Raw genomic sequence first — 25,477 nt, 5'->3', positions numbered from 1 at the left:
GGGGGGGGGGGGTAACTAACAGAAAACACAAAAACACATCACATGGAAACAAACCGGTTTTATTCATCTTCCGTTTGAAGACGGAGCCGTACAAAAAGCAGGGTTCTCTGCCCTGCTGACGAACCCCGTCAGGCTCTGGCTAACCCCCCCCCTGCAAGAATAACCGTCTGCCCGCTCTGATCTCGCTTACAGGCACCCACTGGCACCTTGTGCCCCGACACGGATCAGCGGGTCAACGACCACCTGCTAGGGGGAGGGCGTGTTCAATACCCCTAAAAGAGGTACTGCTGAGAAACCGGTCTGGCAAAACAAGCTGTGAATTACACTTAATAAATGAGTGTCTAGTCTTGTTCCAGACACCAGGGGGGGGGTTAACGCTGGTGTCAACGACTGCACCCGGGTTAATCAGTCATGATTTCCATTCACTCCTTACCAAAGATCAATAAGTCACAACACTGATTGCAGGATTACGGACAACGGATCCCCCCCCGAGATGCACAGATGCACACGCACGGGTCGGTGCCGCGCCGAGCCACGGGCCTGAGTGTGTGCCTGCGTCTCGGAGGAAAAGGAGCCGGAGAAACGCTTAATGGTTGATAACGATAATCAATAAGTAATAATGATCACGACACAGAGCTCTCCCCAGAGTGGCGTATCCATGGAGCTGCAGCATTGCAGAATCTTTTTTTTCCCCCCTACGTTTATCGATGGAAAAGGCGATTTCTGAGCAGCTGACCCGAGGCTTATCTGGAAAAGGATAAAAGCTTCGAATTCCGAACCAGGCCACGGGATGCTGTACCCCACTGGGCGACATTCCTGGGGAAAGCCCTGGAATTATTCTAACGGCAATAAAATAAACATAAAAATAACAACTAATAATTATTTTAGCAGTAGTGTACACCGCAGTAAAGCACGTTTACTGTAACTGGTTGTCTGCATTGTATTAATTGCGTTGCACTGCATTGTTGTTAAGCCTTTAGGCACAAAGTGGCTGTTGGTTAAACATTTGTTTATATAAACCATGTATAAAATATTTTGCACTGAGTGTTCTTCGAAATCTGCAGATGGGAGAAGGGGTTTGCCAGGTTGGGAGAGTCCAGGTGCGCGTTTCTGCTAGTTTTGAGAGTCGCCATATATCCAGTCCCATCAGTCTCCTGCTCGAGGACAAAACCCCCGCAGGACCACCTAAGCACCTTTAGCTAAAGTTGGGACCCTCACCTCACCAGTGCCTCCTGTCTGCGGTCAGGCGTCCCCAGTGTCCAGTGTCCAGTGGGGGTGGTCTCGCTGCCCTTGCTCTGATCAAAGGGCCTTGCTGTCCAGCCTGTGGGGTTTCTTCGTGGATGGACAGGATGCACATGTTCCCCGGCTGGAGCTGGGAGGGTAGCTGGCAGTGGGCCGGGATTATTTCTAGCAGCCAGACAACCCACGTTAGTGTTTGTGTAAGGAAGCAGACAGAACAGGACCTCTGCTCCAGTGGCTGCCGAGTCCCATACAGGATCACAGCGAGCAGACACTGGTAGGACACGTGTGTGTAAGTCCATGCAGACCTACGCTGAGGGTCAAGCACGCATCTGTGCGCGGGGTCGGGGCGTGTGCGAGTGCATGTCCGTCAGTCCGCGGGGTCGGGCGAGTGTGCGCGTCGGTGAACAAGCGTGTTTGCACTCGGTGTCTCTTAGCAGTTTGTCAGTGCAGCTCAGCCTCCGTAAATGTCACGCTAATTACCCAATTACTCCATCTGTCCATCTCTCCCTCTGCAGCCTCTCCCTCCCTCCCCCTCTCCCTGCTTTCGTCACCGAGAGATCCCCCTGCGAGTGACTCAGTGTGACGCCAGGTCAGTCGCCAGGAGACCAGGGTCTTTGATTAAGGCAGCTCGCCCGTCGCCGTGGACGCAGCGCGGTCTATATTTACACCAGCGAGGCAGGCGGGATACGAATACAGGCGGAGAGACGGGAATAGACACGCACATCTGGGGGCAGGTGGAACAAGAGCCGTGATTGCACACCCCAGCTGCCCTCCCACCATTGGCTCCGGCTCAGCGGGAGAGCGAGAGCACTCCGAGTGGGAGGAGGACTGGGAACGAGAGAGGGTGATGGGGAGCAGTTCGAGGAAGAGAGGAAGGGACGAGGGAGAGGAGGAGAGAGAAAAGAGAGCCCGAACGCAACACTGATGGACTGTTACCCCGCACAGACATGCGTCAAAGTTATCAGAGAGATGAAAGGCAAAGCAAAACATCCCTAAATAGCTCCAGGTCCTCATATTCATTAATAAAAACGGACACCATGTCAGAACAGAGGATGGTTCAGCATTACAGACTGAGCTCAAGGCGACTGCAGTGTCACAGATGAACTGCCAGGAGTGCAGACCCAGACAGGACAACAGGAGGACAGGCCCGGCCGGGCTGGGACAGGCCGGGCCAGATGATGAGCCCAGATGGGCAAGGCTGGTCTGCAGCGGCTAAAATGATTAGACTTCTCGATGATTAACGAGGCCATGAAAAAAGACAAGGGAAATCACGGCCCTAATTTTAAAACTGGGACTCGCCCGTGATCTTATGACGTACATTCGTTTTATAAATAAACACGCACACACGGATCAGAACAGAGAATCGAGACCTGCTCGTCTGGCTGCGGCTGTAATTCTCTCCAGCCATGCTGAGCCCACTTGAGCCACTGCAGCGATTTTTGACATTTAGCTCGCAAATGTGTGAGACAAACACACGGGCGAGTTCATTTACCCCACGCGTCTCGGTACAGCCCGCCTCGCTGGGCGCCGCTGAAACATTTAATTAGTTTGGCTCGAGAGCCCCGTGGCCCACTTCCTGGATCTGCGTGGACAGCGCATAACGAGTCAATCTGAATCTGGGTCACACAGCAAGACAGGGGGAGGGAGAGGGGGACAGGGACAGGTGACAGAGACAGAAGGAGGGGGACAGGTAACAGCAGAGGGAGTGACAAAGAGCATCAAAGGGAGAAAGCTGTAGGAAATAACCTACAGAGAAACACGGAAGGAGGAGACATCCACACCGACAACGTTTCCAAAGACTCCCATTTATCACCTCCGTCCCCCTCCATCTCTCCTGAACTCCTCCTCTCCCAGCCCTCGTCTCCGTCTCTTCCAGCCCCTCCCTCAGCAGGGAGAGGCCTAGCGTGTGCTCAGCCTGTGGAGGTACGCGGGTCACAGTCCTGCGAGGACACACTAACACGCCTGTACCCCCACCTCCGCACGCACCTCCCACTGACTCCCCACTCGATTTCGAGTTCGAATCGCTAACCCCACCCCCAACTCGAAACAAACTCCACTCGGCTGAAAACAGCCTGAAGGAACAAAGACACAGGGGGCACTGGCTTTTTTACAAAATTCCAGAGAAGCTGCCACAGGGAAGGAGTCTCGCATCGTCCATCAGGCGACATATTCAACGCGTTTTCGCAAACTGCGTCTCCCCACTGAGACAAGAGGAAGGAATAACAACGCACAAACACACTCTCCCTCTGCGAGCTGCTTGGATTCTGGACTCCCGTGCTGTCTGTACTCAGTGACCGGACCCCCTGCCACACCAGCGGACTTTCCCTATTTGGTGTGTGTGTGTGTGCGCGCCTGCGTGTGTGTCTCTGTGTACGCGCCTGCGTGTCTGTTTGTCTGTCTGTCTGGGTTGTGTGCGTCAGCCGAAGTGCCCGTTTCGTGGCCTGTTGCGTTGGAGGACGGAGTTTTTCGCAGTTCTGGGGGCTCTCCCTCCAGGGTCGTGGGGGTGCAACCCTGGCTCAGTGATCGCTGTCTGAGGGGAGGGGCTGTCTGGGCGCGCGTCTGTGGCGAAGGTCCATCTCTTCATCCTGAAAGAGAGGGGCGCCGAATGAAAACGCAGGGGCTGAGAGAGAGGAGAGGGGCAGATGGGAAAGCAGAGGGAGACAGAGGAAGAGTGGGGTCAGGGCCTACCGTGTCTCCAGTCTCCTCCCCCTCGGTGTGCTCGCTGTTCTGATAGGCTGTCTCGAAGTCGGACAGCGCAGACTCCAGAGCGTCCTCCTCATAATCCGTCTGGTAATCTGACTCATCTGGGAGGGAAAGGGTTAACCTGAGAGGGTTGCCACAGGATGGTTAAAGTCTATGCCGCTGACACACACACACACAAGTCAAAACTCCCAATCTCCCCAATCCTTTATCCCTCGTACTTTTCCTTCACCAGCCCCAACTTCCTGCATTTCTCCTTTCATCCCCATAATTCCCTCCCTCCCTCCCTCCGGCCGCCCCCCTCTCTCACCATCCACCAGCGCCGGCTTCACCGGCTCGATCCGAGACACGATCTCTGCCAGGTCTGTGAAGGAGGCGTTCGGACACGTCACCACCTGGCGAGAAAGGAGCGCCGTTGGACTTTTTATGACCTTTGTTTTAATTAAAAGGTCAAGAGGAGAAACAACTGCCGCTGAAGGCCGAAACCCAGATCGATATCTAGCAGAGCGGTAAACGAAACCGCCACGCTTACAATATCGCGGTGCTTTTCAGCCCCTCCCTTGACTCCACCCTCCTTAGCCCCTCCCCTAAACACCCCTACACGACCCCGCCCCCACATGTAGCCCCTCCCCTCACATCGCCGCTCTTGGTCTTGTGAAACTCCTCCTGGTGTCGGTCCTTCAGCATCTTGTCAACCACTCCACTGCGGCTCCACACCCCGAACACCGTCTGGCCGTGCTGGTACCCCACTTCCTGGGGGGGGGGGGGAGAGATGCTTTTATCAGCAGAACACTGTAAAGCGCTTTGAGAAGCCACCTTTAAAGGCGCTATATAAAATAAAGATTATTATTATTATTAACACATCTGTCACGCGCCACAACGACGGGAGGCATGCTTGGGCAGTTTGTGCGTACGCTGAACCAGCGCTTTTCACCCGGCTCTTCACTAGGGATGTGGAGAGGGAAGCGGCTCATGCCGGAGAGCTGCTCCACACGCAGAGAGGCCGTCTAAACACTCTCCATCTCCCCTTGTATCGAGTGTGTAAGTTGCTGAGTGCTCATCACACCTCCCGCTCATTAATTGCCTTTGCGACTTGCCAAGTGCTGTCATTTTATTTGCACCATTGTTAGCAGCTACGTGAGTTATGGCCACAGAGCTCCCGTCGGCGAAGGGTTTTCCCGGAGGGAGGAGACGGGGAGGCGGACAGGCCCACAGGCCACAGGACGTGAGGGAGGAGGCCGCGCGGACTCACGGCGATCTCGTCGAACTTGCCGAACTCCAGCGTGCCGTAGCGGTTGATGGGGGGGCGGATGTACTCGCAGTAATCGCTGTTCTTCACGGACTCCAGCTGGCGCACGCAGCACACGTAGGCCAGGCGCGTCTGGATCTCCGCCATGTTCAGCACCTGCAGTGCGCGGGAGGCGCCGTCAGCACGCGCACACTCCATCTCACGCACACGACTGCGCACACTCCAGCCCCGCGCACACTCCATCTCACGTGCACACCTGCGCGCACTCCAGCCCCGCACACACTCCATCTCACGTGCACACCTGCGCACACTCCAGCCCCGCACACACTCCATCTCACGTGCACACCTGCGCACACTCCAGCCCACGTGCACACCTGCGCACACTCCAGCCCTGCACACACTCCAGCCCTGCACACACTCCATCTCACGTGCACACCTGCGCACACTCCAGCCCCGCACACACTCCATCTCACGTGCACACCTGCGCACACTCCAGCCCCGCACACACTCCATCTCACGTGCACACCTGCGCGCACTCCACCCCACGTGCACACCTGCGCGCACTCCAGCCCCGCTCACACTCCATCTCACGTGCACACGCATACACGAGCCCTGGGCTCACTGACATGAGACCAGGGGCCAGTGGGATCATGGGAACTTCATGACGGGAAAAACACAAACAGTCATCGCACTTAACTCCAACATCCAAAATCCCCATCGACACAGTCGCAGCCGCTAGGAACCCAGGTCCCGGAGCAGCCTAACAGAAACCCCACAAGAACCAGCCGGGAGGCAGTCCGGGATCGGGGAGCTACCCAGCGAGGGCATGAGGGAGACCTCCCACGTGAACCGCACCGCACCGCCGCTCGAACGCGCCCACCCGGCAGGGCTCGCACCTTGACGCGCTCGGCCAGGGGGTTCCAGCGCTTCCACAGCAGCCACCACCCCGAGAGGGAGTCGCCGTAGTTGGTGAGGTGCGTCTCGTCCTGGCTGCCCACGTCGATGGCGATCACCACCTTCGCCCCCAGGGACCGCGCCACGTCCGCTGGAGAGGCAGGGAGGGGCGTCAGAGCGATGCGGGGCGAGCGAGAGAGCGAGCCGGGCAGGGAGGGGAGGGCGGCACTGACCTGGCAGGTTGTTGATGTACCCCCCGTCCATCAGCAGGTGCCCGTCTTTGGGGTCGCACAGTGGGGGCAGGTACCCCGAGAGAGACATGCTGGCACGCACGTACCGCCACAGAGAGCCTGGGGAGAGGGAAGGGGTGGAGAGGAAGAAAGAGAGAGAGAGTCTGGTACACAGGCACCGGGAAAATGGGAGGAACAGACAGACGCCGTGCAGCAGGGAGACGGGCAGGCAGATCGGTAGACAGGCTCACCATCAGTGTGGATCCTCATGGCAGAGGCAGTGATGTCAGTGGTGATGTTGAAATAGGGGATCCACAGGTCCTGAGGAAAGAGTGGGGGTCACATCACCTGTCATCTGACAAACCAAGGCTGTCCACAAAAGTGCTCGGCTCTGTTGCCAACACTGTATAACCAACCTCGGCATCACTGGAGTGGCCATTGGAGGATACGAATTCACAGTCATCTGACTGACCAGCAGTGCACTGTGGTGCACATTCAGTGAAACCACATGGGTGTTTGTTCATTGGACAGTGACAACAGAGCGCCTGAGCCAACCCTCCCACGGGCCACAGCCATCAGGGCAGCGCCCCCTGGGCCGGTCAGTGGCGGCTCCACGGGTGTACACCAAAACCACAAAACTACACAAAATCAAGGTGTTCACTGGCAGCGTTCTTCGTCTGTTCAGTTGGAAAGGGGGTTCAGTAACTGCTCACTCAACACGACCAGAGGCAGCGTGCTCAGTGTCCTCAGTGACAGCACGTTTAGATGGGAGTGTGATCGGCGTGTTCAGTGACGGCGAGCTCAGCATGTTCACCAGCCCACCTCAATCTGCTTGTCCTTGAAAACGCTGTAGATGCCCGAGTTGAAGGCCGCTCCCGTGAACATGGAGGTGACGGGGTAGGTCAAGTCCAGCACCTTCTTAAACACCGACGTCATCTCCTGTGAGGGAGAGGGAGGGGCAAGGAAAGAGCTCTGCGCGTGTCCCACAGGAAGCCAGTGCCAAGACAAGCGCTTGAAAGAACACGCTCACCGTGCTGCTGAAGCTGTTTCTCATGAAACGGCTGGATAAGACCCCTCAAATCAACAAGCTACTAACTGCCAAACTGTTTCAATGGGGCCGAACAGCCTCCTTGTTTGTGAATCCCCTTACGTTCTTAAAACGAAACAACCGAGGCCGAGAATGAAAAATGAAACGTCCCCGTCTTTACCGGCTCAATATCTGATCTTGCCGCGCCCTTTCCTCCCCTCTGTCTGCCCCCCGATCCCCCCCTTACCATGGCCCACTCCCTTGCCCGGATTCTCATGCGGTTGTGGTTCCTCTCCTCGGCGTACAGCGCCCCCATCAGGGCTCCGATTGACGTGCCTCCCACCAGGTCGATGGGGATGCCGGCCTCGCTCAGAGCCCGCACGATGCCCACCTGCGAGCAGCCCCTGCCAGAAAGACACACCCCCACCACACGGTCAGGCATCAGACACGGGTCCACAGGTCCAGGGGAGGGTCACAGGAGCTCAATAAAGTTGGGCCTGGTCAAAACTGGGACAGGAGAGCCAAGTAAAACCAAGCTGAAGTGGTGCTGCTGGACCAGTAGGTGGCGCTCCTCTCTCTTGACCTTAATTTTGTATCCAACACCCTGCGGTATGGCGACAGGCAATGCTGGTCAGCAGGTGCCCTTTTGAGTGAGATGTTAAGCCAAGTTCCCAACTCCTTGGTCTTCAGAGACCCCAGGGCATTGTTTGCAGGTACAGACGGGGACGTTAACCCGCTGTCCTGCCTAAATTCCACTCTGGGCTGTAGTATGATCAGGCCTCGTTAAAGTTCCACTGTAAATTCACCTGGTGAAGCCAGGGCCGGATTTTGGTGTCCGTGGGCCCCAGGCACTTTCACTCCGAAATGTGCAAAAAGTAAACGCCAACTGAATGACGTCGATTGACATGATGCTCTTTTATCTATTCTAATGCTTAACCATGTGACTGACAGAGTGAGTCAAGCGAACATCACTTCAACACTTCTGGTTTCTATAAGAGCCGCTGGAGAGCGTGCGATTATTGATTTGGAGCCCCTGGAGTCGATCGCAAGCATGTTGTTTCGGCTTGTTTTTCGTTAGTCACTCGTGTTTCCCTCTTTTGTCCCCTCCTTTGTACTTTCGTAGGCCCTAGGCACTGTGCCCACAGTGCCTCACGGGAGATCCAGTACTGGGTGAAGTGGTTTCTCTCTCCTCCCCCTGACCCGCTGTGCATCACCCCAGGAGAGGCCTTGATTACAATTCATTATTCTGATTTTTAAAAATTCCCAGGGGCCTGGGCAGCATTACTCCACAACAGCCAGTGGGGAAACGCCCAACCTGTGAAGTCTAAGAGTCAGGAACAAGCGAACGTGGCTGATACCTGGCACCCCCTCCACCCAGGACCAGGGCGATGGCGTTCCCTGTCAGGACCCGCGCCAGCCTGGAGAAATGGGAGTGGCGATCCGGCGACTTCTGGAAAACCCGCTGGTACATCTCCCTCTGTGGGCGAAAGACAGTGGATATAGCACAGCGCGCCAGTCTGGGCGCAGACTGAAGCCGCCTATCGGGAGATACACAACGGACGGCCTGATGGGAATGCAAATCGGCTCTGAAAACGAATCTGTGCGTTCGAACAACGTGTAACGTGCAACACATACGAAGAACGTTAAACACCTCCTATCCTTGCGTTACATTTGCACAACCTGTAAATTGCACCTGTGTCATTTACTGTATCCTAATTTGTTTTTCTTTTCGTTAATCCAATCCCTATAAACTCCCGTTTCTCCACTCTTCTATCCCTCTTGATGAGCTCGCGGACAAAGCATGTCACTGCCGACAACACCGCTGTGTGCTGTACTGTTCGTGCATTGATAAATACACTTTGATTGATTGACTGATCGATTGACGGTGTAATTCAGGGTAGGGGTTTTCTAGCAGCGGGCGCGGGCAGTACCAGCTTGGGCAGGCTCCTCTTGGAGAAGACTCTGCGCGGGCAGGACAGGTGCAGGTGCCGGGAGCACCAGCTGCGCATGTTGAGCCACTCCACCGTGCCACTAGGGGGCGGGCCGTCCTCACGGTGCAGCAGCACCAGCTGCTTCTGGGCGCGGACCGCGCTGCTCTCCAACATCCTCTCCAGCTGCGGGGGGGACAGAGAGAGAGAGAGAGAGAACCTGTCGGCGTCGCCCGCATCACCCTCGATTACCTCCTTCTTTATCCTCCGGCCCGTCCTCTTCCTCTCCTGCCCTTCCTCTGCCCCACTCCTCCTCCCTCTGCCCCTCCTTCCCCCCCATCCCCTCCTCCTTCTACCCCTCCCTGCCACTGTCCTACCTGCCTCCTCCGTCTCTCTCTGCCCCTCCCACTCCGCTCCACCCCTCTGTCATGCTCATCTCCCCTCCTGCCCCTCCGCCCCCTCTCCTCCCTCCCCGCCAGCTCCTGACCTCCCCCACGGTGGGCTCCTGCTCCCCCAGCCCCACGATGAGGATGCAGTCGGCCTGCCTGATGCACCGCTGGGTCCAGGGGGTCAGCGAGGGGTCAGACTGGTAGAGCACGATGCGGTGAATGTCCTCCTGCTGCCCCAGCCAGCTGGACAGCCGGTACTCATGGACACTAGACAGAGTTGGTGGGGGGGGGAGGTCGGGCCACAAAAAGGAGAGAGAATGAAGGAGTGGAGAGAGCGAGGAAGAGGACAGAAAAAAGGCGGGTGATACCCGGCACATGCCGTCTCCATCTCTCTCTCTCTCCCCCTCCCTGGCTCACCTGTCAAGGGCCGCCGAGCCCAGGCGCTGCTTGATGATGTCACTGGTCAGCAGCAGGGTGGGGCCTGCGGGAGAGACAGCTGGTCTGGTTAGACGCACCTTGCAGCCAAGCCAATCCAAGAAAAGCCAACCCTTTTCGGAGAGGCGAGAAGGGAGAGATAGCAAAAGAGGCGCTGAAAAGGAGGGAGGAGAGCTTCTTCCTCTGCCTACTCCCTCAACAGCACAATAGCCGTGTCTGTCAGGGTAGGACAGAGCTACAATTAAGTCCTGGTGTTGTCTGCGTGATGTTGTGCATAAATACCATTGTGTGAGCTAACACAGCCTAAGAGAGGGAGAGACAGTCGCAGGGCACGATGCCCCCTGCTGGGCACAATAGCACATGACTCTGTGAAGCAGAGTGGAGAGAGGAGAGAAAGTTCAGAAGGGAGGACAGAGGACGTGTGTGGTGGTACAGGGTACAGAAACAAAGAGAGGCAGACAAAAATGGACACACATGTCCTCTCTCCTCAATGGAGAGAGGACATAAAGAGCCAGAGTATCAGACAGACAGATCCGTACGGACGGACAAAGAGAAAAACGCAGACCAGGGGACTGACCGATGGCACTCAGGGCGTGCTGTAACTCCAGGCTGAAGGCGGTGAGGGGCACGTCCTCACACACGGGCAGGATGGACACGGTGGACAGGTTGGACACGGGGTTCCCAACATCCCACTTACTGCCAGGGGTGTTCAGAGTCAGGCTGCGCGCTGGGGACAGAGAGACGTCGGGCCACTCAGACAGGCAGAGACCGGACCATGAGCACGCAGAGGGACAGACAGACCGGCACCGGGGCTCTCAGACACTTGAACCGTGACTTCAATCCAAGCCCACAGCTGCTATGACAAATGTAAACAGATCCTGCTCAAGCAGTCAGTACCAGGCGATCACATAGCCCAGGAGAAGAGGCGTCAACACACATAAAACACTAATGTCAAAAAGACAGCTCTCAGAAGCGTACAGACAGAGCAGAGCCAGGGCAAATGGAGAAATCTGTAAATACTGCACAGTGCAGCACTGATCATAAACGCTACTGTGCAAATGCAAGAGTTGTTTTATACACATATTTACATAGCAATACAGGTATTATGTCAATAATACATAATATGCAAACTAAAGGAAAAGGCTTTCACCTGACTTGCATTTAGTGTTCTATCCCAGAGTCTCTTTTTTTCTTAAAGAACTACACATCTGCTTATCCACTACAACTTCCCATCTGCAACGCAACGGTCCTGCTTAAAGCCACAAGGTTTCTCCCTTCCAGTCTCCCCATCACGTGCTACACTGTCCTGCACGCATCTCTTGCCGAGAGGCTCCTGTATCACAGAGGAGAACGGGGCCTCTGCCTGCTGTCGCTCTCTGACCTGCCAGGGGCCCGTTGACCTGCTGCAGGTTCCCCAGAATCTTCTGCCCCAGGAGGTGAATGAGTCTGGTCACCACCTGAGAGAAGAGGAGGGGGAGGAAGGAAGGAAGGAGATGGAAAGAGAGACAGAGGGCGCGGATGAGAGCGAGAGACGGGATCAGGGATGGGTTGTCAGCAAGAACGGGGAGAACTATCCGCCGGTCCCTGTATCGCTGTCCGTCAAATCGGTCCAGTCAGCGTCCGTCTGCCCGACAGCCTGACCTCTGACCTGGGGGTAGCGGCGCTTGATGGAGCTGAGAGCCCCCTCTGGCAGCTTGGCTAACTCCGAGTCTCGCACGGCGTGGACGGTGGTGGCACGGGGCTGGTGAGTCAGGGCCTCCACCTGCGAGAGGGAGAGATTCAACGCAGCTGTTCACAGATCCCGAAAACAATCTCACAACAGAGAAGAGCCTCGGGCGCGTCAAACACAACTTATACGTCCCGAGACATCGTCAGGTCGCTTTGGTCATCCGGTACTGTTCTAACAGTAGTGTGGAACCCGTGGACCCACTTGAACCGAGGAGGAGGGGGATGAAGACAGAGACAGGGTGTCGAAGCACACTTGGCAGCTCTGTGCACATCATTATTGAGACTTATCAGGGCTTCACAGACCATGACATTCCAGCCTTAGGCGGGCTCAGCAGACCTATCAGGAAGACCCGTGGAAGGTCAGTAAATCAGAGCAGGGAGGCTGCAGCAGAAGTCCAATAAAACCATCTATATCCGCTGCACCGTACTTCCTGGAGGGGACCAGTTCGACACACACCTGCGCCACCCTCATCCCCGAGGATACCGTCTCTACGGTGACACTTCAGAGCTGGTAACCATGGCGTCAGCGTGGCTGGGTATTCTTAGAACCAGCGGCGTCACTGCGGAGACGCACAGCCCTCAGCCAATCCCAGACCTCTCGGTGTGTGCGTGTGCGTGTATGTGTGTGTGTGTGCGCGCGCTCAGACTAATCCACCTGAGAGTAGGGTAGGAGACATTAAGCGTGATGCACAGTGATGCACAGATACCGAGACGTGCAAAGGTTCACAAGATACGCACATAAAAACACCCAGAGAGGCATGCACACGGGTAAATAGATCTTCACACACAGAGGCGCATTAAAAGGTATTAAACACCAAGTCCTCCACATCTGTGTGTCTGCCAATGCCGTGTTCAGGGCTGCGGTCTCTCTCGTGACCCCGAAGCTCACCACTCCAATGAGGTCGCCGCGGCCATACTCGCCGGTCAGCTCCTTTTTCCCATCATCCTTCAGGATGACGGAGCGCAGACGCCCACTCAGAACGATGAAGGTGCTGTCCGACTTGTCGCCCTGCCTGGGAGCAGGAGGCGAGTTAGTGACCGGGAGGGCAGCAGCGCCGCTTGAGTAACATGAAGAGTATTAAGACAGTGATGTGAGTACGGTACTGCTCCAGTGCGACTAGATTATGACTGAAGTGCTGGCAAAGTGTGACCGAGAAGAAAGTAAACCATTAGCAGACTGTGACTGAGATCTGAGCAGTGTAAAGTACTAGTAAAGGATAACTAGAGTGCAGGTAACTACAGTGTTGGAGTAAAGTGCGACTAGGGTTTCCTCAAGTACCTGTACACAGCCCGACCTGCTTCCAAAGCCATCCAGTCAAGAGCGAAGTCGATCTGCCTGACGAAAGACGACATCCTCTTCACCACCGTGTGAGCCACGCTCAGCACCACGCTGGGCTCAGCGCGCATAATCCTGGAAGAACACAGACTGAGACCTCAGTGTCCTACAGTGCTGACCCCTCTGGCACTGGCCACACAGTAACTGACTCACAGACCACTGACCCCTCTGGCACTGGCCTGTACAGTAACTGACTCACAGACCGCTGACCCCTCTAGCACTGGCCACACAGTAACTGACTCACAGACCACTGACCCCTCTGGCACTGGCCTGTACAGTAACTGACTCACAGAGCGCTGACCCCTCTGGCACTGGCCACACAGTAACTGACTCACAGACCACTGACCCCTCTGGCACTGGCCTGTACAGTAACTGACTCATAGACCACTGACCCCTCTGACACTGGCCACACAGTAACTGACTCACAGACCGCTGACCCCTCTGGCACTGGCCTGTACAGTAACTGACTCACAGACCGCTGACCCCTCTGGCACCGGCCTGTACAGTAACCGTCTCCTACAGGTTTGGCCTATACAGTGAATGACTCCTATCCCCCCCGAGTCCCATGGCGGCAGCGATGCGGCGACGTACTCGTAGAAGTGCGTCTTGCTGACAGAGAGGAAGCTGCAGTCGCGGTGCGCGCGCACGGTGAAAATGAGGGGCTCCCCCGTCAGCACGGCCAGCTGCCCCACCAGCTCCCCCGGGTGGGTGAGGAACAGGCAGGTGTCCTCCTCGCGGTCGATCATCCGCTGGTACACGTGCAGCAGCCCCGAGATCACGAACCGGATACTCACGTCCTGCGGCGCACATCGGCAGAGAGAGGGGGGGAGACAGCAGGAGCAATGCAAGGATGAAAGCGACTACGTTTATCAAACTGGTCAGTCTCCAGTCCCCCTCCGTCCTGCTCCCTCTCTTCTCCACCCTCCACCCTGCCCGACTCTTTCCTGCCCCCCCGCCCACTTGCGCCCTCTTACCTGGTCTCCTTGGCGTGCCACCACTGTGCCCGCCTTCACCTGGTGCAGTGTCACCCTGCCCTCCAGCAGGCTGTGGTCCTGAGGCAGCCAGACAGAACCGGCACGAGGGTCAGCGTTAGAGAGAGAGAGAGAGACAGACGGACAGAACCGGCACAAGGGTCAGTGTGAGAGAGACAGACTCTCAAACTCAGTCGAACTGGCAGACCAGTATGCGATCACCTGTCACAGCCTGACAAACAGTGAGCCTGTCTTTTAATAATAATACAGTGAGTGATCTCCTGTCCCAGCCTGAGGAACAGACAGTGAGCCCGTCTCTCAATAATAATAATACAGTGTGTGATCTCCTGTCCCAGCCTGAGGAACAGACAGTGAGCCTGTCTCTCAATAATAATAATACAGTGTGTGATCTCCTGTCCCAGCCTGAGGAACAGTGAGTCTGTCTCTCAATAATAATAATACAGTGTGTGATCTCCTGTCCCAGCCTGAGGAACAGACAGTGAGCCTGTCTCTCAATAATAATAATAATACAGTGTGTGATCTCCTGTCCCAGCCTGAGGAACAGACAGTGAGCCTGTCTCCAAACAATAATAATACAGTGTGTGATCTCCTGTCTCAGCCTGAGGAACAGTGAGCCTGTCTTTCAATAATGTTCGATAAGTTCGCATGTAAATATCTTATGATGTGTCTGTATTGTAAATATCTGTCCTTGTTGTGTTAACTGTATATGCTTTGGCAACACTGTAATTCATTGGTCAAGCCAATAAAGCCTCTTGAATTGAGAGACGGGACCAGCACGAGGGTCAGAGAGAGAAAGAAAGGCAGGGTCACACGGTCAGACAGCAAGGAAAAAGGGAGCCAGACTTACGTTGAGTTTGATGAGGCGTAACAGGTCCTTCTTGGCAGCTTGGAAGATGGCGCCGACCTTGCTGGGCGGGACCTGGTCGGAGCGCCCTCCGCTGTCGGTGTAGTGGATCACCGCCGATGGTGCCGGCTGCATGGTCACGCTCTTCTTCAGGATGGACTGGCGGAGGGAGAGGGAGACTTTGTGTGCAGCCACTGCAGCACTGGGCGCCCCTGTGCACGACTCTGTCAGTGCATCAGCCTGTCCCTTACCTTGTGCATGACGGGGCTAGGGGGCGCGTCCTCGATCGTGACGCGGGCACGCTCATAGGCCATATTGAGGTCGGTGCTGCTGGAGACGGCGCCCCCTACGGGGCACAACAGGGAAAACAGAGACGCTGAGCACTGCGCTGTCAGCGAAGGCTGGACTGGGCACCTGTACTACCACACCACACCAGAGCAGACTATCCCACACTATTACTGTACTGTAATGGTGGACTCTTAGCAGGACTGCAACCTTACCAAACTGGACTGACCCTTTACTGACCGGACTGGACTGTGGCTCAGGAACATTCTGCCTCAAGATTTACTTGATATTTTGGGCTGTACTGGACCATGAAGCAAAGTCCTGGGTTTGCAAAACACAGTTCGGGACCAGATGAACCCGGGACCGACGTTAGAAAGACTCATCGTGCACGAGGCCGAGCTGGGGACGTCCCAGCTGGCCCTCTGGGAAACTTCAAGAAGCACGGGATCCTGGGATTGCTGAACAATAAAGAGACGCCAAGCTCCCAGGACAGGCCGGATGGAACTGCACTAGTGAACACTAGTTTTCCGTGTGTGCCCTGTGGGTATTGTGCTCCGCTGTACGGCGGCGTGGTGGCGCGGAGATGTACACCTCTGTCCGTGCCGGGCGGAACCAGTCGTACCTGTGCTCTCGACGGACAGGGAGCGGCTCTTCCTGAAGGCCGAGGCGCTGTCGGCTGCAAAGCTCCGCACCGCGTCTGGAACACCGGGACAACTCCATCACTCGCCGCGCCCGCCAGCGGACCACCACTGCGCAGGTGCGGGCTACGCCCTGCCATCCACACCGGGCTGACTGTCCTCCGCCACACCCCTGCCCCCACTCAGAAACGGCGGTGACAAACAGCCAGGTGACTTCCTGTATGGGGAGGGCTGGCAGGCAGACGCCCAGTGCACAGCAGTCTGATCCCCTCCAGGCCTGGGTATCTCCATTTAATCATGAGAAACTCTTAAATGGTAACCAGCTTTTAAACACAATTTGGTCTGTCTTCAACTATCCTTACTGTATTTCACAGCTGCGCAATGAGAGTGTTGTCACGTGTGGCGTTTCAGTGGCGTTTGGCAGCAGCTCAGTGTCTCAACGGAAGGCGTAACGGGAGGTGATCAGGTCAGCCTAATCCATTACTGGAGTACGGCTCCCCTCTATTGCAGACATTTTTATAACTCGCTGTCTCCAGAAGGCTGGAAGTATTGCTAAGGATAACAATCATCCTGGTTTCTCACCCCCTTCCCTATGGTTAGCGTTACAGGAGCATTAAGGCACGAGCCTCCAGATCCAGAGAGAGTTTCTTCCTGCAAGCTGTCAGATTACTGACCCCTACCCCCACCACTGGCTCACACCAATGTTTTTTTCCTCTCTGCTCACACGGCTTGTCCGACTTGTCTTTTAAGTGGTATGTTATTTAACTAGTTGTTGTGGCTGCCGCTGTTCTGCGTTTATGTTTTGGTGATCCCTAATTTGTCTTTGTATCGGAGCATACATGCAAACATGCATTTCATTGCACTTGTGAATTTGACACATAAACTGAACTGAACTCGGAATGTCCGGTCATTAATGTTGGTACCTCCCGGAGCAGAACGGACAGGGTCTGACCTGTGTCCGAGGAGCGCTCTGCGGCTCCCTGGGGGCATTTATCCAGGCCAGGCTCTTCCTCGGGGGGGGTGTGGGGATGAGGTTTCCGGGATGTCCGACCAGGGCTGCCCTCCCCTATCACACTGAACACCGACACCAGAGGGATGGCCTGGCTCTCCTATGCACGGATGGACACGCAAACACAGAGAGAGTCACACTCCCCGAGTGCAGAGAGGCTTCGGGCAGAGAGAGTCGCTGTGAGAGAGCCACACTCACCCAGAGAGACAGAGTCAAGCAGAGAGAGTCGCTGTGACAGTCACACTTCCCGAGTGAAACAGACTGTTTGATTTCTGACTGTCCGTGGAGCAAAACAACAAGAGTGTAGCCCACTGAGACATGCAGAGGCAGACGGGCGAACTCTCACCGGGTTGAAGAGCTCAGTGGTCAGCCCCAGGTAGTTGTGCAGAGCCAGGAAGGTGACCCTCTGCAGACGCACCATGATAATCTGTACAGACAGAAGACCCCCCCCTCCTTAAAGCAGCGATCTCTAACCCGTTTCGAGAGAAAGCCCCGTCCCCCTGGTGTCCCCAATGAGAAAGCAAAGACTGCTCTCGCTTTTTCAGCACTGTAATTCAGTGGTCATGCCAATAAAGCTCCGGGAATCGGATTAGGCCAAGTGTGGCTAATTAAGCAATTAACTGGCTCAACTAGGAAATGAAGAGCCGAGCTCGAATGAAAGCGCGGTAGCCCTGCGTCTCCCCAGACCCGACGAGACGAGTCACAGAGGAGGACAAATCCTCCGCACCTCCGCTCCATTTCAGCCCTGCGAACACCCCACGGCATAACCGGGCGTCTTCAGTGACCGGAAACTGACCCGCGATGGAAGAAGCAGCACCCCTTGACACTTTTCTCCCTCTCACAAGCCGGGCTGCACGATCACCCTAACTGGCCCATGCGGGTCGCGCGCCCTGCGTCATCCGGCCGCGCCGCCGAGCTGGAGCCCGTGCGCTTTGAGGCACGGCGTCACGTCCTCCTGCTGCTCAGCAGCGTGGTCCTGCTCCAGGTTTTCCCAGCTGCGGGTTTGTCTCCCACGAGCCCGTCATCACGTCAACATGACTCAAGCATGTCGGCAAATACATACAACGGGGCAGTTACACTGTCGCGGTGTAGGTCCGCCGCACAATGAGGGTGCCCTGCTTCGTCACTGGGGGTTGTCTGACCTGCGGCGCTAAGGTTTCGGGGCCGTCAGGGGCTGTACCTGTATGACTCGGACCAGGGTCTCGGGATACTTGTTGAAGACGGACTGGAAGGCCGTGGCTGGGAGCCGCAGGATGGTGGAGCGCAAGGCGGCCCGAGCCGAGACGGTCTTGTAGGGCGCCGGGTAACCCTGGGAGAGGGAGACACGGAAGAGGCAGAGTGAGGACAGTAAGAGAGAGACCCAGCAGAGAGGCCAACGGGTTTTGCACTGATGGGGACAGAGGGCCAGCCGGTCAGACTCACGGTGATGACATCCAGGATGCTGAGCAGGCTGTGCACGCTGTCTCCCGGGAGCACTTCCTTCACCACAGGATCTGTGCCATCCTTGTTAACAGGGGCGGCAAGGAGTGCCGTGAATCACATTATACACAGCACAGGAGCGCACAGTATGTTACATGGTAGACTGTATATCAGATCAGATTGTATATTCGTGTATATTGCATTGTACTGTAGATCAGTGGTCATGACATACAGGACAACCAATCTAGGGTAACTCAAAACTGAAAAAGTGAATGGAGAAATGAGATTCAGCCTTTTTTTAGCCTGAACTTCTAGGATATAAGAAGGCCCACAGCTATAAGACTCCTAAACCCCACTTCTTAAATCCAACTACTCCGGCCTCAGAACCCCATTGCTTTTTGCACAGAGCTGAAAAGACAGCCTCTGTGCGAACTGTGCACATCACTGCTATCTGAACGCTGCTTGAGAGATGACAGCTGCTACAATGTCCCCGTCTTCAATAACTTGTCAGGTCATTTGTAATGTCACTTTCTACGATGATGAACGTGAAGAAGCACACAGGTGAGCACTGCACTGTACTCAGGTAGATACAGTGATGATTGGAACGCTTTTCTCTGAATGTCAGTGTGGGATTAAGCTGTACTTGGTCCTCGGCAGCCAGTGCACGCCGCTGTGACTCCCCGCTCGTGACACTGCAGTGAGGGTCTGACAGCTCGTCCGGTGCTGTCTGGAAGGGTGAAGGGTGAAAGGTGAAAGGTGAAGGGCGCAGACGCTCTTACGCTCTCCTGCACACAGAGCTCCAGCCGGCCGTCCTGCACCACGTAGATGCTGTCGTCGGTGTCGCCGGGGCGGAACAGCCCCTCCCCCTCCTGCAGCTCCATGAACACCATGTGCCGGCACAGCTCCAGGAACAGGGGCTTCTCGAAGTGCCCCAGCACCCTGCGGAACGGCGAATTACAAATCAGCCCCGCGGCAGCGCCCTCCGACCCGAACGACACCTCCTCCCCTCGGGGCCCGCCACCCCAAAATGCACCCCCTGCTCTCGACACTCCCTCCCATCGGGATGCACCCCCTTCCCTGAGCGATCCGGGGACGCGCCGTCACTCAATATACCCCTCGGACATTTTGCCCGTGTATCCCAGACGGAGCCGCTGGGCTCCCCCCTCGGGCAGCAGCGGACTGCATTCCCCCAAACGCCTCCTGCGCCCAGGACCCGGCAGCCTCACCTGACGTTCTTCAGCATGTACAGCACCTCGGAGGGCAGGTGGGAGTTCTGCACGTCGAACTCGGTCAGGTCGGCCTCCAGCAGGGAGGGGGGGGGCTCCTTGGGCTGCAGGGTGGGGGGCTCCCGGCGAATCCGCAGGATCCTGACGAGACAGCCAGACGGGCACGGACTCAGAGCGGCACCCTCCCAAGGGACAATAACACCAACAGTTCACTGCAGCAGTGGTGGGGCCATGGGTTCAAAACCTGGGTGCCGCCGGCGTGGAGTCTGCGTGTTCTCCCCAGATTCATATGGGTTTCCTCCCACAGTCCAAAGACCTACTGGTAGGTTAACTGGCCCAGTGTGTCTGTGTCTGTGTCTGTGTGTGTGCCCTGTGACGGACTGGTGTCCCATCCAGGGTTAATCCTGCCTTATGCCCACTGCTTGCCAGGATCGGCTCCAGCTTCCCCCCGTGACCCCCGCACTGGACGAAGCAGTGAGAAAATGGCAGCTGTACATCAGGGCGTTATCGCTTTGCACGCATCTCGACGCGCGTGAACTCGTCTGGGACTCACCGGCGGGCCAGCGCCAGAACCTTGGGCCTTTTCCGGGACCGCTGGCGAGACACACTGCTGCCAGAGCTGGGGGCCGAGGACAGGGTCTGGACCTGAGACACAGGAGGGGTTGAGGGGTCAGAGTAATACGCCTGCTGCACATGCACGAGAAAAGACAACACCGCTCTCATTTGCAAACTGAGCTACCGCTGACCTCCAGTGGACACTTTCAGAAACTGCACCCTCTCAGCAGGACACAGCAGGGACAGCTGTGATCTTAGTAAGGCAACAAACTCATGTTCGCTACTTCTATCCATTATTAGAAAGGCACCTAATCCCACTGAGGGATTAGGGCCACCCAAAGCCCATTCCAGAACAGGACACGAGTCCAGGTAAGAATAATCAGTTGTTAATTACCTCCACTCAATACACATTCTCCAGTGACACACCCCCCCCCACGTGTTCTCTCTCAGCCATCTCACCTTCCTCATGATCTTCCTCCCGTAGAACAACACCTTGTCCCTCTTCCTGAAGCGGTAGCGAGGGACACCGGCCTGCTGCTCCCCTGGGGCACACACAGACACTGTCAGCACACCTGGGCAGAGCACACCTGGGGACACCCATCACCCTGCCAGACCCTCTGCAATGGGCCCATCCTTTACACACCACAGCAGTTCATAACTTTATATGAGCATATGAATCTCTCATACATCCACAATAAACTCTGATCACCTGCTTATAGATGTGCCTATATTTACAGATGTTACTGTACATCTGTGTAAAACTGGAGGACTAAATTCACCTGTACAGAAACTCTATATATCTAAACACCTGTGATAAGTACCTTTATATAACATCTGGACAAGGTTATATTCACAACACACCCCAAACACTGCGTTTCTTTTCTTCTCAGCATGGAAAAAAACTTTATTTGCCCCTTGTAGACTACGCAGCGACCTACTTCAATTATATTCACATCATATAACAACACAATTTCACTTTATACACCCGTGTAGGACTGCATGCACATTTACACCTTCAACAGCCTAGAACTGTCGCCGATAAAGAGGAACTTTAATCCAGCCATGTGAGGTTTAGCAACTAATGCAGACTCACGTGTTTGTTTGTATCTCCTGTAGACGAACAGAACCATGATCCCGATCAGAGAGATGGCCACCACAGCCCCAATCAGCACGCCGGTCAGCTGAAACACACACTGGCACTGATTCACATACTCACAAACCAGTATTGACAGACACACACACACTGGCATTACACACACATTCTCAGAGTCAAGTACTGATATGCATAAACTTAGTACTGACAGTCGGGCCAGCCTTATACCACAGGACCAGCTAGCACATGGCCAGGCCCAACAATCCATTCATTTAGACAGCTGTTGGAATCGGCAGTCATGAGCTGGGCTCAGTACCATGGTAGTCTGCATCCTCTCCTCCACAAACTGCTGCACTCGAGCTCGGATCTCACTGCCACTGGGCAGGGGCAGGGCCCCCTGCAACACAGACAAGGTAAAACACAGAGAGAGGGTGAGAGCTCATGCTGAGAGACACAAACAAGACAGAACGCAGGGAGACAAGACGGAACACACAGAGACTTCCTGCCGCACTGTGACAAATATTCTGGGATTAGACAAACGTTCTTCCCCAAATGTACAAATCTAACCCCAGAATTCCCACACCTGACGGAATCGCAACAACTCCCAATCCGACTGGGAGAGGGAGGAGGGAACTCAGTTGAACTGGCAGCCCCGGTATGTGATTTCCTGTCACAGCCTGAGGAACAGACCGTGAGCCTGTCTTTCAATAATAATAAAACAGTGTGTGATCTCCTGTCCCAGCCTGTGGAACAGTGAGCCTGTCTTTCAATAATAATAAGACAGTGTGTGATCTTCTGTCCCAGCCTGAGGAACAGACAGTGAGCCCATCTCTCAATAATAATATTAATACAGTGTGTGACCTCCTGTCCCAGCCTGAGGAACACTGAGCCTGTCTCTCAATAATAATAATACAGTGTGTGATCTCCTGTCCCAGCCTGAGGAACAGTGAGGCTGTCTCTCAATAATGCTTTACATTATTGTAACACATATTATACTTTAGCGACACTGATTTAGTCACTGGTCATGCCAACAAACTGAGAGAGCACACCCTGAGAGTCATAGACGAGGAGGACAGAACGAGACAGGACAGCGAGAGAGACAGAGACAAGGTGGAGAGAGTGAGACAGGACAGCGAGAGAGAGAGAGGACACTCAGAAGGAGCCGCGAGAGAGAGGACACTCAGAGGGAGCCGCGAGAGAGAGGACACTCAGAGGGAGCCGCGAGAGACACCAAGAAGACAGAGGGGAGGCAGAGGGCACTAGATGAAGGGCCAGAGTAGACAAGGGCAATACTCACGGGGTAAATGGAGCAATTATCATCCTCATTCATCCCTGCAGAAAGAGAGGAGAAAGACTTAATCTGTCACAAGCATTAATAAAACAACAAGGGGGAAAATTAAAAACCTGTGGCAGAAACATCGCCTGGACAAGAAGCTCACAAACTCAAACTCACTTTCACGGTATATCTTCTTCCATCTCCCCCTCACGCCCCCCAAACACGCCGTTATTCAAAGAATCAGACAAACACACATATTGTAATATGAGGGCTACAAAAGGACAAGTGAAACATTACATTAATAATCTGGGTAACCTGACCAGTCGATGGACTTTGTCGATCAGGGTCACACCAAGCTCCAGAGCTGCCCTGCTGTGCCCGGGTGCCGATGTCCAGCTGGACTTTGGGATTTACACAAGTCCATAACACTTCGACTCCACCGCGCAACCTGCCCTCCATTCCTGCAGGGTTCCTTGCCACAGCCAAAAAGCTAGGGGGCGCTGTGGCCAAAAGGAACGCCATAGGGATTACACTACTGCACACAACCATGAAGCAGCAGCAAAGAGCAGAGAGTACTCGAAAATGTACAGCACCATAGAAGCCACAAAAGATGTAAAAAACCGAGAAGGGGCAGGACGTCTGCATGCTAGGAGTGTGGCCTGCGTTCCTGCCACCACCACCAACTCCCAGCATGCAGGGGGAAAGACAGAGTGAGAGAGGAACCGAGGGAGGAGAAGAAGAGGGAAAACATTGCACTATATGACGGGCGGTGCAGTTGCTCTGTGGCTGGAAGGTTGCCGGTTCGTATCCCGCGGCCGGCAGAGGAATCCTACTCCGTTGGGCCCCTGAGCAAGGCCTTTCACCCCAGTTGCTCCAGGGGCTTTGATAAATGGCTGACCCTGCGCTCTGACCCCCAGCTTCTCTCTCCCTGTCTGTGTGTCTCATGGAGAGCAAGCTGGGGTCTGCGAAAAGAAATGCCTGATACAATAAATTGTTTACGGCCAATAAAGTGATCTTATGACTGTGTGGGCTCCAGCCTCAAACCAGGATTACACCCAATGGGACAAGCACTGGTACCCTGTGCAAATGTGAGTATTAGGCCTATACTCTGAGCTAATTACCACAGCGAGGGACCAATAAAAAATTGGCTACACCGAAAAAGCAGTGACCAAAACTCGGAACACAACTAGACCGTGCTGAAACACGAGCTGAGCCCAGAGAAGAGTCCCCTCAGCCAGCTGGTCCTGAAACTCACTGCCCTGAGCCACAAGGACACCAGTCAGTCATGAACCCAATTACAGCAAAAACCCAACAAGCTCACCCGCTGGAGTGTTACGAGACCATAAACAGAAACACAAACCGGATTGTCTGACCAGAATGAGAGGTGGCCATGACACCACAGAACCTGGACAAAGGCAGATCTCACTGCCCAGAGAAGAGCTGTGCTCCCAGCTGACAGCAGGAAGAAGCAGAGACAAAGAGCGATATATATTTTTTTTTTAAGAGACCAAAGAGCCAGACATTCTCTAGGATCAAACAAAGATCCTTCTCCAAAACAATACATCTAATCCCCAAATTCCCACACCTGCCAGAATCAGAACAGCTTCCGATCCCACCGGGAAAGGAAATTTCACAGGGCTGACCCCTATGAGATCCCCTGTGGAACAGACTGACAAAAACTCTTTTTGTTCACAAATGTCTTACTGAGCATTACTGTTCTGGCAGTCCTGTAGTTCACCGGTCATGCCAATAAAGCATAAAGAAATAACTCGCTTTAGGTCTGCTACACTGACACATTATGTTTATTATGAGTCCTAGACCAGCTCATTACCTATAAACAAGTGAAACACCTCTCCCCTCTTCCCTGTCAGCTGTCTTGTGTGTGCAGGGAGGACCCAGTTCTGTCTTCACCTTGCTTACCGTTTCTCCAAAACCTACTTATCTATTTTAATTAAACTCTGAGGATTAAACACTCAGGGGCTTGGCTGGGCACTTAATTACACGATATAATAGGAAGAGTCGGTGTGGTGTCACCGTACCCTGCTCTTATATTCACATGTCCGCTTGGTCAACACCGAGTCCCGCAGACGGGGGTCTGTTCACCAAACCACAGCCGCCAGCCGTTCAGAAGTTTGAACTCGTGTGCCGCTGCCTCAGTCCCCAGACACACGGGGTGTTGCCGAGCTGCCCGCCCGGAGAGTCTCAGTTCCGTAGCATTGGGCAGAAAAGAGGAAGGTGGCGGTTAGCCATTAAAATGTGAGACTGGGGCGCTGTAAACACAGGGGACCTCCCTACAGGCCCTCAGCCAGCCCCGTCTCCTGCCCAGCAACAGGTGCTTAGGGATCTCACTGACTCCTCAACTAAATGGGGACCTCCCTCCCCCTCACACACACAACCAGGGGGCAATGACTCTCACACACACACTGACGCACAGATACGCCAGACAAACACACCAGTTAACTCGCACTATCCCCAGACACACGCACCCGACCAGTGGACGCTCGCTAACACACACACACACACGGTGAGCTAAAGAGAGATCTCTCCACAGCCCGGTAGCTGTAGTCCTGCTATCACAGGGAAGGGCGGCGACGTCACCGCTCTGGTAAGCCGGCTCTTACACAGTGCCTGTCGGCCGTAAGCGTTACAAATCACTGTCCGCAGTTGTGTGTGTAACTGTACCGGGCTGCACAAACACCAGCACCCCACGCCGCCACTACTGCTGCTGCTGCTACGGCCACAGTCCTACAGGAGCGTACAGGACTTCCACCGCCACGGCACCGCTCAACCCAGCGCGGCACACCGCCGCATCGCGACCGCAGCTGGACATTAACACAACTAGCCCAAAGAGTTACTTACTTTCCCTTTTCTCTCCTACCCTTCGCTCTCTCGCTCACTCCCTCCGCCAATCGAGAAACGACATAACTTCTACAACACCCCCCCCTCCTCGTCACCAAACACACATCGGCGGGACCGCCCCCC

At 55.0% G+C, this 25,477-nt stretch overlaps 1 protein-coding gene across 1 annotated transcript; it reads right to left on the bottom strand.

Annotated features, from left to right (window-relative positions):
- Positions 1 to 43: 43 nt before the first annotated feature.
- pnpla7b (patatin-like phospholipase domain containing 7b) lies at positions 44 to 25,466 on the bottom strand. Its single transcript, XM_069183600.1, has 36 exons — positions 25,355 to 25,466; positions 22,517 to 22,551; positions 21,536 to 21,616; positions 21,220 to 21,307; positions 20,586 to 20,668; positions 20,125 to 20,216; positions 19,572 to 19,712; positions 19,125 to 19,284; positions 18,349 to 18,429; positions 18,107 to 18,235; positions 17,273 to 17,353; positions 16,870 to 17,026; positions 15,902 to 15,976; positions 15,246 to 15,340; positions 14,998 to 15,153; positions 14,133 to 14,210; positions 13,750 to 13,955; positions 13,102 to 13,233; positions 12,712 to 12,835; positions 11,743 to 11,856; positions 11,476 to 11,551; positions 10,672 to 10,821; positions 10,077 to 10,140; positions 9,758 to 9,926; positions 9,274 to 9,456; positions 8,701 to 8,819; positions 7,590 to 7,746; positions 7,138 to 7,254; positions 6,567 to 6,636; positions 6,319 to 6,435; positions 6,088 to 6,236; positions 5,195 to 5,347; positions 4,579 to 4,695; positions 4,253 to 4,337; positions 3,931 to 4,046; positions 44 to 3,827 (listed from the first exon to the last, which is right to left on the bottom strand). The coding sequence occupies exons 2-36, from the start codon at positions 22,547 to 22,549 to the stop codon at positions 3,759 to 3,761; spliced, it is 4,017 nt and encodes a 1,338-aa protein (XP_069039701.1). The 5' UTR covers positions 22,550 to 22,551; positions 25,355 to 25,466; the 3' UTR covers positions 44 to 3,758.
- Positions 25,467 to 25,477: the final 11 nt, after the last annotated feature.

This window comes from Lepisosteus oculatus, chromosome 24, assembly GCF_040954835.1.
Source record: "Lepisosteus oculatus isolate fLepOcu1 chromosome 24, fLepOcu1.hap2, whole genome shotgun sequence".
NCBI lineage: Eukaryota > Metazoa > Chordata > Actinopteri > Semionotiformes > Lepisosteidae > Lepisosteus > Lepisosteus oculatus.
Note: the sequence above shows the minus strand (reverse complement) of the source record. Positions and strands in the feature narration are given on the sequence as shown.